Source organism: Caloenas nicobarica, chromosome 15 (assembly GCF_036013445.1).
Source record: "Caloenas nicobarica isolate bCalNic1 chromosome 15, bCalNic1.hap1, whole genome shotgun sequence".
NCBI lineage: Eukaryota > Metazoa > Chordata > Aves > Columbiformes > Columbidae > Caloenas > Caloenas nicobarica.
The window spans coordinates 1,929,259-1,944,094 of record NC_088259.1 but is presented as its reverse complement, the minus strand read 5'-3'; the positions used below and the strand labels follow the sequence as shown (position 1 = coordinate 1,944,094).

The window sequence follows — 14,836 nt, the reverse complement described above, 5'->3', positions numbered from 1 at the left end:
TCAGTCCATGCTATACAAGGCTGAGCATTACATTAGCTCCACAGTGCCAAGTATCTTGCTTTGCTCACAGTAGCAGCACTAAGCAGCCAAAATTCCCAGCCCAGGACTGCTGCCGGAGTGGCAGGTCAGACAAGAAAGCCCTGTAGCTGTTCAACAGAGTGCACCAAAACCTGGAAAAATTCCTGGACAGAAATGTTCACGACTCAGGACCTCAGTCCCTCAGCTTGGCCCAAACATGGGAAAAGCCTCAGGATTCAAACAAGGAAAAGAAGACTTCCCAACAGAACAGTTACTCAAGTGGACTTACGAGAGACAAGGGAGAGCAGCTCTGCAATAGCCTGCTGGCTCGCGAGCTGCCCTGGCACGCTGTTCTCCACAAGAGCAGCGCTGACTGCGCTGGCAGCCGAGTGGGCACTGGCACAAGTCCTAACAAGGGCCTTCAGAAGAGGGGCCAGGAATCCCTTGGGGACAACCCTACCGTAGCCTTTGGGACACCTTCTCTAGCTTCAGACACAGATGTCTTATACCTACAGCCTACGAGGGATGTAATATCCATGTTTTACCTTTCCAATTTTAACTTTCAATTAAATGCAGCTGTAGATATGCCCACCCTAGGTAGGAAGTTTCAGGCTTGGAGATCCCTCTTGCACACAGCAAATGCCCTGCTGGCACTCTGGTCTGTTAGATCCTCAACCACTCCCAGAATAGAAAAGAGACAACTTTTAGAAGCTTGAATACTTTTATGACAACAACTTGCAATAAAAATTCCTTTTTATCAACTCTTAAATACCTTTCCAGCTTTCATCAAATATCACCTTGCACTATGACAGCGCATCAGTAGAAAGGCATATGAAACTCCTAATCTTTGCTTTAATTCCAGCTCTGACAGACCTGCACCACAAGTAAGAATTTACCTTTGAAACATTCACTACTCAAGTTTCTTTGCCAGCTTCAAACTGGAGAGACAACACAGTTGCTTAAGCTTTGATCTCTTAGAACTAGGTTCAGAAGAAAAGATCATTGCAGTGAAACCTGGATGTCTTAATGAAGAGTCCCAAATAAGATACACAAGACTGACAGTCAACATGTCCTTGATGTAAATACTAGCGCTAATGTTTAAAATTTATGCATGTTCCACTTTCGAGCACTGCTGTCTGATGCAGCAAGCCACAGCCTGTCTCAGGCGGGTCCCTTTTTAAGAAACTGTTTTCATTTTCTTGGTGTTGCCAGAGGAGCTGACAAACAACCCCCAGAGACCCTGTACAGCAGTGAGGATAAATAACCAAGCTCCCGTGTGTGCTGTTTGCTAAGACAAAGGAGCAGCAGGCAGGCTGCAGTATTCATGTATCGGAGTACTCAGATAAGTTTCTCGCATCCCAGTATGTGTGTGTGCCCCTCTGTGCCTTTACTGGCAATTTCACAGTGCAAGACCAAGCCGTGAGGCTGTTGTTCCTCTTGCCCACTGCTTCTCCAGGGGATAGAAGGCTCACTTAGTGTACCCATCTGCAACGCAGGGGCAGCAATTCATTTATTTTGCAAGACAAACTGAAGTGGACAGAATTTCCACTCTCATCGTTAACTAGCCCATCTGCAAATAGTTTAACTTCCACTTGTTTAAAGGCAGCTTATGTCAAACACTCTGGTGTCTTTCTGTCCCCCACTTCTCCCTCTCTCCAGGTGACAGGCTGGCTCAGAGACCAGGAGAGAAGGGAAGGATAAACTCATTCTTTTGTGAGCTGTTCTGGAGGGACCCAGATTCACTGTTCTCATCCTCAAGTCCAACTACATCCCTCACAGAACTTTAGCCAACAGCCTGAATTCTAATCGCCTTTCAAAGCAAACAGCAATCATACTTAGTATTCCTCCCCTCCCTTTAAGTCTGCTCTGATAGGAAACACACTGACTACTTTTCACTGCAGAAATTAAAGTGGATTTTTCTTGAACAAAGCCACTCGCCTTTACAGCCTTAATCCTTCCAGCTCACATATGTTACTGTAACTTGCACTGCACTGAATCCAATTATGCATCCTCAATCCATTAAAAAATATTTGAGGCTGTTATGCAGGTTGCACAGAGCAAAAGTATCAGCTGAGGAGACAAAAACAAGCCCTGCTGCAGCATGGCTTTGCAGCTTTACTTCTGCAGGCAGGCATGTAGTGCATTATTAGGAAAACAGTGTCACAGAGTGACTTCTACAGGGTCTAGCAAATAGTTCACTCCAAACTATTTGAGTCTGGACTCAAACAACAGGAAAATCTATACAGGTGACAAGAACTGACATACGGTTATTTGTAAACACCTGGCAGTTATTAGTTATGCATTAAAAGCTTTTAAAATGATATTGCTCTGGCAGCATGCACAGCTAAGAATGAGCTCACGGAACAGCAGGTCTCCCATGCATTACACATTAGGCTGGAGCAGCAGCTGAATAACCTTGAGCTAAGTAGTCAGAAGTGTCTACAAATCTAAACTGCATGCACAGATTAAGCAACCCAGTATCCAACTACTGACTCAGACACAGCTGCAAAGCGAAACACAAGCTCTCCCCACAGCTGACAATATTTGCCCTGTCAGCTACTGAGACACCAGCTACACCCAATCAAGTTCCACAGAGGTACCTGTTGGCCTCACAGTGCTCCGTGGTTTACCAAATCCCACCGTATTCTCAGTATTCTCCAGACAGTCAATCCACATATAACAGAAATCAAGTTCTTTCATTATCACCTTTGCTGACAAGGATCAGGCAGGGGCTGCACAGGGTCTTCTTGTCCTGTCAAAACTGGCACACTGCATAGTAGTTAAACCCAAGAGCCAAGTTACAGATCTCAGGGCCCTCGGCTACACCAAAAACTCTTACACTGCCACTGCAGAAGGGGAATAGAAGTAGCAAGCTACAGACACAAAACCGAACATGAACTTTTAGGTTTTCCGTGACTGCAACATGTCAGACAAATTCTGCAGATAACCTTCTTCTGAATATCTAACACTGCAGAGCACACACATATAAGTTATCTTAAAGACAAGCAGGCCAGGTTTGATCACTAGTTAGGCTTACTTTTCTCCACACATTCAAGAATGTGTAACTTCACAGCACTAAATTCATGTTGGAAGAGCAGTTACCAGCTAAGTGATTTGGACCCTCTGGAGCCAAGTCTGCCAACTTACATGAGTTGGCAATCTGGCTTGTTATCATCCCACATGATTGGGATTTATTTTAGGATCCAATGCCACATGCTGTGGGCTTTTTTTTTTTTTATTTTCTTCTTTCTCCCCCACCCCTCCAGTACCAAGTCACAGCCCAAGATTCGGAGATCATAATTCCATTTCTGTCTCAAACACACCTTTCCTGCACAACTGGGGGTCAAGGTCTATACTTTTGCAGAATAAGTAATATTAGTCCTATCAACAGCAGCCTGAAGATAAGCCTCTTTTTTGAGCCTCTTAAAGACTGGAGTAGAAATTAAGAGCTACACTTACTTACTGCTCAAAACCAAGTGTAACATCCCCACCCTCCAACACAGCACACCAACACCTGAGCTACACCTGCAGTCAAATGCAGAGGCATTCAGCCTAGGCCCTTAGACAGGGTAGGATGGCTCAATGCTGGGGTGCAACACCAGGTAGCTTCAGGCAGGACCTGTTCTCCCAGGCTAAAAAAAGAGGCTTTTCAAAGCCTGTGCTGGCCAGGAGGTGCCAGCTTACTGTGCTGCTAAATGTCAGCCTGCAGCAGCGACGGGTGCTGGAGCTTCGTGCCTCACCCAGACAATACCCTTTTCTTCTTGAAGGGAAGAAGAATCCAAACACCACCTTCCAAGTAGAGCCAGCGTTTTCTGGGGGAGAACACATTCAGTGCGGCACCATCTCATTTACTCCAGCACCCAAAGACTCCTTAAAGGCCTTAAGCACCGGCCTGGGCACCCAGCCTGACCCGCCACGACCCCGCTTCACTTCGGAGGGACGTGGCCAGCGGGGCCCAGCGCTGCCGCTGCTCCCCCGCGGCGGGCGGCCCCCGGGGCGGCAGCGGGACCGGCCCCCGGGGCGGCAGCGGGACCGGCCCCCGGGGCGGCCGCCTGCTCCGCGCACAGCTCCCTCCGCCCGCCCCAGCGCAGCGGCCGCGGAGCCCCACGCAGCGAAGGCGGCATGCGTGGCAGGACGGGGCAGCCCCCCAGCCCGGGGACGAGCGCGGAGGCAGCAGCAGCAGCCCTCCCGCCGCCCCGCGAAGCTCCCCCACGGAGGGTCAGACGCGCGTGGGAAGCGGAAGCGCCACCTGCGATCCCGGCGGGGCGGCGGGCCCGGCAAGCGGCGGCGGCAGCAGGCGGGGCGCGGCACCCCCGCCACGGAGCCATGCAGGGCCCGGCCCGGCCCCCCGCCCGCCCGCCGCGCCCCGGGCAGTCACTCACATTGCTTGAGGAGCTCCAGACACAAAGCCATGGGAGACACAAAGGAGGGGCGGAGGGGACCGGAGAGACGCGGGGGGGGCGCGGGGCGGGGGCGCTCGGCCTGGGCCCCGCGGAGGGGAGGACGGGCCGTGCCCGGCGGGAGAAAGAGGAGGCCGGGCCGCGGGCTGGGGCCGCGCCGGCTGCTCCTGCGGCCGCGAGGAGGGAGGAGACGCGCAGAGGCCGCCACCGCACTCACCGCGCCCGCCCGCCGCTCCGGCTGCGCGCTGCGGGCGGGGCCGCGCCTTAAACCCCCGCCTTAAACCCCCGCCCCGCGCGTCACCGCCCCGCCCCGCGCAGGCGCGGCCCCGCCCGCGGTCCCGGTCGCTGGCCGGGCGCAAGGCGAGCGGGTGCGTTTCGAGCGGTCACCGTGACCCCAGCGTCCCGCCCGCCGCAGACGTGAGGGGGGGACGGGAACAGGGACGGCGGCTGCTGCTCCCGCACCGGCACTGCTGCGGGGGCAGCCCCGTGCGTGGCAGGGGCGGGGGAGCCGAACGCTGCTGAACAAAGCGGGCGCCTCTCCCAGCCCCAGGCGGGAGCTTTGTCTCCCTGTCATGGCCGTGGGAGCCACGGCAACGCTTTCTTCAGCACGGCCCCGCCTGGCGCCCACGCACCAAGTGGATTTGGTTGAAAGACCTCCCGTCCCTCCCGCCGCAGCCGCTCCTGCTCCGGCACCGCGCGCCGGTGGGACCCCAGGCTGGGCGGTGGGTGCGAGTGCTGCCGGTGATGGCTGCAGCCAGATACTCCAGCCAGAGCACGGTGTTACCGGCGGGGGAAATGGAAAACAGAGGGGAAATGGATGTTTCCCTGGGTGGGTGTTTCCTGCTTGTCACAGCTTTGCCAGCCGAGCTCCATCCTGATGGGCACAGGGAGATGGAACCAAGCCTCACTTCAGCGGGTGTTGTTGCTGTGCTTGGTGCCGGTGTCTTGTGCGTCCCCGTTAAGCTGCCTGAGCAGGATGGATGTGGGGAGGGGAGCGAGGCTGGTACAGCCTGCGGGCTGCAGGGAGAGCCTGCCTGGGCAGAGCCATGCCAGGTTGGGCAGCCTGGGCACAGATGTGCTGGAGCAGTGTCTGGCTTCATCCCTCTGAGCCTCTGCTGAGACACCCCGAGCTGAATGTGAGGGTCACCCAGACTGTGAGGCCAGAGCCACGCTGTGCCGTGGTCTGATGTGAGACGAGCAGTGGGTGCCTGCAGGCCCAGCGTGATGTGGATGCTGCCTACTGGTGCTGCCCGTGGAGTGCTTGGCCTTGGGCAGGGTTTGTGGCATTGCAGGTAGCAGTGTTGCCACATGGCTCCTGCCAGGAGCACATGTGCCACCCCAACTCCTTGCTGTTACCATCAGGCCTTGGATGCTCTTATTTATTGTTGACTTGCTGGGTTCATGGCGCTCAGGAGAGAAGGGCTGGTCTCCAGCAAGGAGAGATCAAAGCGCCTTGGGGAATCACTGCACTGAGCTCACACACTGCTGGTTCCGGCAGGCAGGGCTGAGCCACCAGCACCCTTGGTGTTCAGCAATGGAATCGCTGTGGATTTACGGATTCTGCTCTCGGAAACAGAGCAGGAAAGTGGGGCTGAAGGAGGATCTCAAGAGAGTCAGCCCTGAGACTTAGGACCTGCAGCTCAGGGCCCCTACCCTCTGCTGCCTACCAAGGAAAACAAGAAAATTGTTTTCATTTTAACCGCTTCCAGGCTTGGGAGTGGCGCGCAGCTCCAGACCCTGAGACCCTCATCCACGTGGGCTGTGAGTGGCTCTGCGAAGCTCTGAGCCGATCTCTTCCCGAATCCTCAGAAATACCCATGTCATGGCTCCATAGAAGGAAAAACTAATGGAAAAAACAGGAAGGAGAAGAAAAGCAACCCCAGAACAAGAGAAACACGCACAAAGAAATCCTCATTTGCCTGTGCTGTCTGAAAACCTGCGAATGCCCAAGCTTGGCTGCATGGCCTTTCTAAACCTCATCCAGTCCTGCTGTCCTGGAACACGTGTGTGTCTTAGCTAAGACTGTTGTTGGTCACTGCTGGGCTGCTCCAGTGACAGCACAAGACCCATGGCCACAGAAGAAGATGCAGAGAGGTGCTGAGCATCGCCAGCAGCAGGGACAACAGCAGGATCTGTGATTGCCTGGCACCAGGGCAGCTCTGTGCCCTCCCGGTTCGCGTGGGTGGCAGCAGAGCCAGCGTGCTGGGATACTTCCAGGCCCCTCAGCCTAAGAGGAGATCCGAGGTGTCTGGTGTACCTGGCACATTGCTCTCCAACGAACGCGGCCTCATGGTCAGAGCACTACCCTGTGCATGGGCTCCCTGCTGCTGCTATCATACAGGCTCTGAGCAAGATAATGCACCCTCGGTACTTCGGTTTCTCCTTCTTTCCCATTAAGACAGCACTGCTGACTCCCTTTCCTGCCATCAAAGCTGACGAAAGCAAGGAACAAGGAGTTGGCTTTCTGACCATATTACCAAAGGAAAATGCTGGCAGCTGCCCTTTCTCGGGAAAAGGCAGGCTCGGCCAGGACCTCGGAGCCATGCTCACTTCCTAGTATTAGGTCTATTGGGCAGCCGCTTTCACCTGCCCTGCTTGTGTCAGCACAGCATCGCATGTGGGCTGCAGCTCCCCCCTTCCTGGGCTCTGCACAAGGGATATTTCCACGCGGCTCAAACCCATTGCAGCCGTTCCTGGGTGCCAGACAAACGCATACACACAGCAGACAGCAGAAAGAGAGTTTGCTGTGCTGGATGCTGCCTGTAGTAGAGCTGAAACCTGGCAGCAAAGAGCATCAAGTGCAGCTTTGCCGAGGCAGAAGGACAGAGAGATTTTGGTTTTGGCAGTGAAGTTGGAGAGCGGGACTGTAACCACGGTACTGGCTTCCTGGGGAAAAGGGAGTACTGTCTGGGCACAGGGCTTGGTAGTGGAGTTTCCATGATAACAAGGAAAAGATTAGAGGTGGAAAATGAACAGGTGAATGCAGAGAGCAACATTTGTCATAAATTTCTTTCTGTCCTACAGACATATGAATAGATCATGGAACATGCATATCTGCCTTTTTTTCCCTTACAAACACTGATGAAGCATGCAACAGAAATCTTTCCCTGGTGCGCGCACACACACACTCTCTCTCTCTTTCTCTCTCTCTAATCCCTTTCCTGCTGGTATGTCAGAGAAAGCTATTTCTGGAACATGAAATCTAGGTCAAAAAGAAAGAGAAAATCTGAAGAGAATGATAACAGTCTCTCTCCTCAAAGGCTGCATGGGGTCAGCTCTGGCTGATATGATTAGCAAAGGGGCCGCACTGGTGCTTTACTCCTCAGCTGTGGCCGCTCATGCACAGGCTGAACAATGTGTCCTGGCCTGGTTTGGATTTTTCTTTGCCTTCACACCACTATGTTTTCGCCACAAAGAAGAGAAGGCCATGACAGCTGAGAGAGGACAAGAGCAGAACTTGCCTTCCTACCCAGAGACTCGGTAGTCACCGTGCATGGAGGAGGAGGAGGAGGAAGAAGAAGGGTGTCTGTACTCATCCCTCACAAGCCAGAGCTATGTGACTTTCCCAGAAGCTGTGAAAACTTGTCCCATGTGAACCAGCCCTTGGGGATTTGGTCGGCACAATGTTGCTTTGTGCTGTGACACTGCCTGGAGGTGTGCAGGCACTTTGTCTTTTGTCCGCTAAGCCCAACTATGGTCCTCCTGCAAAAGCATCAGTGCCAGGGGATCGGGTTGGGATCTGCCTTCTCCCAGGGCTGGACAGGGTTCCCAGCACAGCAATGGGCCTGAGAGCCATCTCTCTAATTTAGCGATGAAAAGAAAAAAAAAAAAAAAGACAATACAAAGGCAGAAAGCAGGTTGGAGGCAGAAGGGTGGCTATTCTGTCATGACGTTGGGGAGTATCTCTCCCAGGTAGTGCTCTTGTGCCCAGCCTGGGCTTGGCAAAGCTCTGGTCTATGGATGGGCACAGGGTATGTGCAGCCCCGGCAGTTGTTTATGAGAGGGCTGGCAGTATTCAAGGATGAGCCTCATGCTTGGCTCTGGTTGGGGTCAGGGTTGGGCTGGCGTGAAGGGCTGGACTTTCTCGAGCTCCTTCTGCTCCAGGTGCTGTGGTTCCCATGCTGGGCCGGGCCGTGGCCTGCAGCCAGAGCTGCCATCACAGGGGCAGCAGACAGGGAGAGCTGGGGGGTCACTGCCCTCCAGAGCTCACAGTCTCAGGGACATCTTAACCGTTGGTAAGACAGGTCAACAGAGACAGCCCAGTCCTGGAGGAGGAGGCAAAGCTGGGTTCCCTTGCCTCCCTGGAAGAGATTTGAGCACAGGATGAGCTGGGCACCTGTTTTTTCTGGGAACAGGCTGCTGAATCCCGGGGCAGGATGCCTGAGCAAGGGTGATGTTGCCAGACGGTACGGGGAGGAGTGGGAAGAGCTTGAGTAGGAACTGGCTTGGTGTGAGCTTTCCCTGCTGTCCCTGGTGTGTCAGGTGGAGGCTGGGCTGGAGTTTTGCACTGGGGATTCTCACCTCCTTGTGCTGCGCTTTTCCCACCTCTGCTTTCCTGTTTCCCCTGGACATCAAATATTCAGCTCTGTATTTTAAGCAGCCTGTTAAGCAAGCAATTCCCAGTGCTGCCTCTAATAAGAAGGAGCTGAGGCTGGGGAGCCCTTTGTAATGCTCAGGGGCCGGCCTGGCTGTCGGCTAAATGCCTGGCAATTAGATGAATAGGTTTCACTGGGGCTTTTGAGTCTCCGGCTTCACAGGGCACAAAGCTTTGTTTAAGGCTGATCAAGGGCAGCTCATCATCTGTTTTGCTGGCTGTCACATGGGAGCTAATTGCCTTGTAATGCACGAGTGGCGCAGGCGTGCTTGTCCGATGTGTGACAGCTGTCAAGACCGTCCCACCTGGCCCTGCTCCTCACACAGATCCCGAGACTGGCAGTCCTTGTGAAACGGAGCTCACTGCACCTCCTCATGCCTTCAGCCACCCTTTGCTTTCAACCCCCATGCTGTCCTCAAAGAATGGGAAACCTGTGTCAGCCAGAGCATTGCTGCTCCTGCTGCCTCTTCAGGACATGTCCCTACAGAGAAGAAACCAAACCTCTCTCTCAGGGACCTGGCACATGATGGGAACAGTTCCTCTGGGCTGGTGCATGGATGCTGGTGCAGGGGCATGTCCGTGGGAAAGGAGCAGGTGAGGGGTCTCAGTTGTTTCAAGCATTAGGCCTGCAGACGATGGTGCACCCACTTCTCTCTCGTGGTCCAGACTGATGCCATGAAGCTGAGAGGTACCAATCTGCTACGCAGGAGGCCCCTCTCATACACCACCAACCAATTAAAGCCTCAGTGCTGCACATTCGCAGGTTGAACTGAGCTCAGGTGGCTGATTAAAGGTGTGGCTGCCATCCAGATATGCCTCCTGCCTTCCCCATCAAGCACACACACAAACACAGATGCTCCTCTCTTCTCCCCACTCCCTCCATCAAAAAGGTTTCCCTCCCCAAGCCCCAGCAGCCAATGCAAAGGGCTGGAGAATGTTCTGGAAATCAGCAGGTCTCTGCTGGGTCATGTCAGAGAGAGGTGTCAACCAGTCATTTTGAAACCCCCTTCTGTGCTATGCCTGCTGTTGCTTCCTGGTGTCAGCCTGGGTTTGCAGCAGCACTGAGCAGAGCATCGGCCATACTGCCAGCAAGGAGCAGGATGGGCTTGTGGGGAATGGGGCAAGCCGGGGTGGGAAGAGTGTGGGACGGAAGCAGAGCAGGGAGGGTGGTAGGATGGGGCTTAGCAAGGAGCCTATCCCTCCCAGTGAATCTCTTCCAGGCCCTGCCTCGTCCTGTGAATTTTGACTGTGATAACCCTGGAGTGTAGACTGCTGCAGGGAGACGCGAGGGCATGGGCATGTCTGTGGGTGGGAAGGCCTGGAGCTGGGCGTGAAGGCTGCTGGTGTTCCCCTTCCCGCATCCTCCTCTGCCCACTGCTGGGATGGGGCTCTGACCTGGCTCCCACCAACAGCCCACTCCTGCACCCCGGCAGCTTCTCCCAGGGCACATCTGTTGAGGCTGCTCTGAAACCCCCCAGAGCTCTGTGGTTCTGTGCCAAAGCTCATGCCCAGAGCAGCCTGCCCTGCTGGACCTGACCCTGGTGTCCCTGTGGGTGGCAGGGCTTGCTGTCTGCCTCCACACTCCCGGCAGCACTGTACCACCCTCGTGAGATCTTGAACTTGTCCTGCCCACTCTGGTGTCCGCCTGGCGTGACGTCAAGGCACTGCCATGTCCAGGAGCACCAAGGCATCACCTTTTCTAACCAGATCCCAAAACCGTTCCTGGGCTGGGACCCCTCAGTCCCTTGCACCCTGTGTCACAGCCGAGCCTCACCCAGAGCGCCAGGGCTGTCATGGGGCCGAGAGAGACACAGGCTGCCTTGAAGAAGATGATGCAAAAGTGATGCAGATCAAGTGACTTGAAGCATTATAGAAAGGTAACAGGTTTCTCTTCTGGCAAGAGCCTGCCAACTCCCCAGAGCCTGTTCTCACCCTCCAGCACCTTGGGAGGGCCTCGCACCAGCCGAAATGCTGCAGTGAGAACAGAGCTGCTCCCCACACAGCTGAACCTGCTGGCTCTGCTCAGGCCTTCAGGAGCCATTTGCAGAAGCAGCATCTCCAGAGCAATGCTCCTCCCTGCCAGCTGCAGCCCTCGCACGTGTTTTCCAGGACAGGCTCAGATTGCTGGGGAGTGGAGCCACTGATGCAGTTTGTGCTTCGGTAAAGGCAGCCACAGGTGGAGCCTGGCTGTACCAAACCTGTCCCCAGGCCGGGGCGGTGCTGTTTTCTCCAGCACGGAGCCAGCACCAGCTCATTTTTGAATGAGACAGAAAACCAGCTGTCTTTCCTCCTGGGCTTTCCCAGCGCTGTGAGGTCTGGGCAGCCCTTGCTGTTCCCTGCTGACTTGAGCCAGTGACCCCAGAATCCCGGTAAAATTACATCCTGGGGCACAGCACTCGCCTTTTTTGCTTCCCAGCGGGGTGCTCAATGCATGAGGCATTCAGTGGAGCTTTCTCCAGCAGCACTGCAGGTGGGCATGGTGGTCCTGCCCGGGAGCATGGGCAGCACGGGCAGCCCTGGCTCATCCCAGAGGTGCTGCGTGCTCCAGTTGCTGGGGAAGGGAGGGCTTGGCATGCAGGAGAGCCAGCTCCAGCCAGGCATTTGGTAAAGAGACCGGCCCTGCTGCGATGCTGGGAGCTGCCTCCTGGGAGAGACAGCCTGGCTGGTGCGAAACACCAGCTGAACGGGGCTGCCTGCAGCCTCACCCCTACTCAGGGGAATGGCGCCAATCCTGACTCACATCAGAGGGAGAGGCCAGGCTATTGTCCAGTACAGTAATTACTAATCAAAAGAGAAAGGTCTGGAATTAGTAATGCCTGCATCCAGCACCAGGCAGGGTACCTGGAGCTGGGTATAACGCTGCCGGCCACTCAGTGCCTCGAGGCTGCAGGGTGCTGGGCTCTGGGGCTTGGGAAGGCTCATTAGTGCCTAGAAACTCAGATCAAGACCTGTTTTTACCCCACAGCAGGGATGTTTGGGTCTCTAGTCTACGTACATCTGATGGAGAGGGGCAAATAGAACTCGATGCATTAGACACCTATGTGGCTGGTGCAATTCTGTCTCTGGGAGAGAAAGCAGTTGGACCCAGTCCAGCCAAGGGATGAACTCCCAGCATCTCACTGTCAGAAGATTTTGAAAGATTTGTCTCTAAGCAGCAGCCCGAGGGCTGGGTGCGCCAGGGTGATGCTGTCTGCTGTTCTGCCCTGTCTGCAGGGGAGGGGACTGGGATGTGAGTGCTGTGAGCCCAACACTTATCACCGCTCTGCCTCTGCAGGGAGCTGGGCTGTCGCCTGGATGGCGCAGGAGCTGCTGGTGAACCCCGTGTTCGGCTCAGTGCTGCCTGGGCTGCTGCCCAGCTCCAGGCTGTCCAGGTCCTGCCCTCGCTGGCTGCTGCTCAGGGCCCTGGCTGGGCAGTGTCAGACCTGCCTGTGACTGCTGGGCAAAATCACAAACCCTGTGGATCTGGAGGGGGCAAATTCTCTTCACTCACCTTTTCCCCCAGATCCGATCTCCTAGACCTGTTTCCAGAGGTCCTGCCCTGTGCACAGACATGCAAAGAAGTCCATAGTGAACTCCAAAGCCTTGTCACATCTCCATCACTGAGGGACGGAGACAGATGCCTTTTACCCCCCCTGCTCCTGTCAGCCCCAATTTCTGCCTCTGGCTGAAGGGGCTACAGAGATCAGGATATGCCCTGGAGAAACTGGTGCAGAGTCCCTGATAGATGTGTTCCTGAGAGAGGTCAAACCTGTCAACTGTAGCCTGGACTGGGGTAATAAGAGATGCATAGTGGGGAGGAGGAGGAAGAAGATGGAAGCTGTTGATAGTGTAGGACAGCAGGGCTGCTTGCCTGTGCTGCAGGTTCCTTCTGTGCCCGCAGCCTCGCAGGACTTCAGGCAGAGAGGGCAGCCAGTGCTCCTGGGCAAGGTGGGCATCCCGCGGGGTGCTCCCTGCCACAGCACTCAGGCCTGGGTTTGGTTGACCAGGCAAAGACTTTGAGCTCTCCCAGACCTCTGCAGGCTGAATCAGTCCAGCCAGCCCCCAGCAACCAGAGCCTGTCTGCCATTTCTGCACCCATATCTGGAGATCCAGCCCCAGCCACCCTCGCGGCACACCTGGCTGCTGGCTTCCCACTCCAGCATAGAGCAAACCCCCGTGAGCCCACAAAAGTCTTGGACAACCGTGGCTGGAGGTACAGGTATCTAAGCCCAGCGCCTCACGTCCTCAACACCTCTCAGGTGGTTGGCAGCAGCATCCCCCATCCCCACGGGCCTCGCGCCCCTTCCCCTCGCGCCGCGCACCGCTGCACTCACTGCTGTTGGTGGGCAGGGTCCTGCTGCCGCTGAGGCTGCCAGCTGGCGGGGGGGAGATGGAGCGGACGGAGCCCGTGTCCTCTTCCTGGGAGCAGCCCGCCTGGATGGCTCGGAGGTAGCTGTGGCTCCGGGAGCGAAAGTAGCTGGGCAGAGGCAGGTCCAGCACCTCTGCGGCAGCCGACTCAGCCTCGCTGTAGGTAGAGTCGCAGACGGCCTCGTACTGCTCCCCCAGCTCCGGCTCAGGGGCCTGTGTGGGAAAAGGAGCAGAACCAGTCACCCCTGCCCGCCACAGCCCCTTCCCTTCCCTCCTGCTCATCTCCTGCAGCCGCCCTGCTGCCGCTCCAGCCTGGTTCTGCTTATGGCAGACGAGACCGGGAGGTGCAGTGGTCTGTGCTGAGAGAGAGGGAAGAGGGGACCCTCCTTGGAGGCGAGAGGGTCCCTGCTTGTGGAGCAGGACAGACTTACCACCACAGTCCCTGTGAAACACCCCCAAGTCTCTGATGGGGAGGCTGAGTGTGCATGAGGCTAAAATCCCTGTCCAGCTTCTGACAGGTCCCCTTGCCAACCAGCCTCAGCCATCGGACCCTGCTGGGACCGGTGTGCTCCTCAGTGCGGGGACATGGCCTGGCCCTACAGTGGGTGCAGTGTGGAGGGAGAAGTGGGACAGTGTGGGTGAGGGGACAGCCTCCACGCTGGACTGGGGACAGGCTGCCTGGACTGGTTCTGGGTGGCACCTTGCGGAGCCGGTCCTAGCCTCATCCGCGGCGGGGACCAGGAGCGGGCTCGGCAGCAGGCGTGGTGAGGTGTGAGCTGAGCAGGGGCAGCTTCGCTCCCCGCTTCTCCTGCTGCCCCCACCTCCCTCCCACCCCTGCTCTCCGGCAGCAGTGGCTGCTCTAACTTGGGCTCAGGAGAGGCTCATACAGGTTAAACCAGAGGCAGCCTAAACCAGAGCATTTTGAAATACAGATGAGAGATGCTGAGATTTAGCCCTGTTGCCCACTTCCATCCGTCGTGGCCCTTTCTTTGGGCTCAAGGACAGTGTTTCTGTCTAGAATTGGCATCTGAGCTCTACAAGGTTTGGCTCAAAAAGTTATTCTATTTTCCGCCTAAAACTGATGGTCCCTAATGCCCCGCCAGGGCCATTGGAACCAAGCTCTCCAGCTGCTGTGCTGTGCCCTGGTCGGGAGTGCTGCCTCCTCCTCCTCCTGCACTGGTCTGGTGCGGGGGCTGAGCCCATGGCCTGCCTCGCGCCCTGCCGCGGGAGTCCAGGCTGACCCGAGAAAGCTCCGTGAGGAAGGAAGAGGGAAACGCCAGTGGGACGGTACCTGCTCTCCATGAGTAAATATCTGAGGGATAAGTGAGGGGGGTCCAAAGATCTGGAAGAAAGAGTTGGATAAGGTTAAAGGCCAAGAACGGGGGAGCCCCTCACACAGACAGCCATTGCACAGGGACCAAGGACAAGGGAGGGGATGGCCTGTCCCCCAGGGCCACTGCTGCTGACACTTCATTAC

At 56.0% G+C, this 14,836-nt stretch overlaps 1 protein-coding gene across 4 annotated transcripts in view; it reads right to left on the bottom strand.

Annotated features, from left to right (window-relative positions):
- Positions 1–14,836, bottom strand: part of DLGAP4 (DLG associated protein 4) — a 67,752-nt gene that overhangs the window by 38,387 nt on the left and 14,529 nt on the right. For 2 of the 4 annotated variants that reach the window (XM_065645637.1, XM_065645636.1), the window contains exons 5-6: positions 14,651–14,701; positions 13,329–13,572 (exon numbers count right to left, since the gene is read on the bottom strand). In XM_065645637.1, the coding sequence (XP_065501709.1) occupies positions 13,329–13,572; positions 14,651–14,701 (295 nt within the window). Of the gene's footprint in view, positions 1–4,400; positions 4,619–13,325; positions 13,573–14,650; positions 14,702–14,836 lie in introns of those variants that run through there. The other 2 variants (XM_065645635.1, XM_065645640.1) reach the window with 2 other exon arrangements.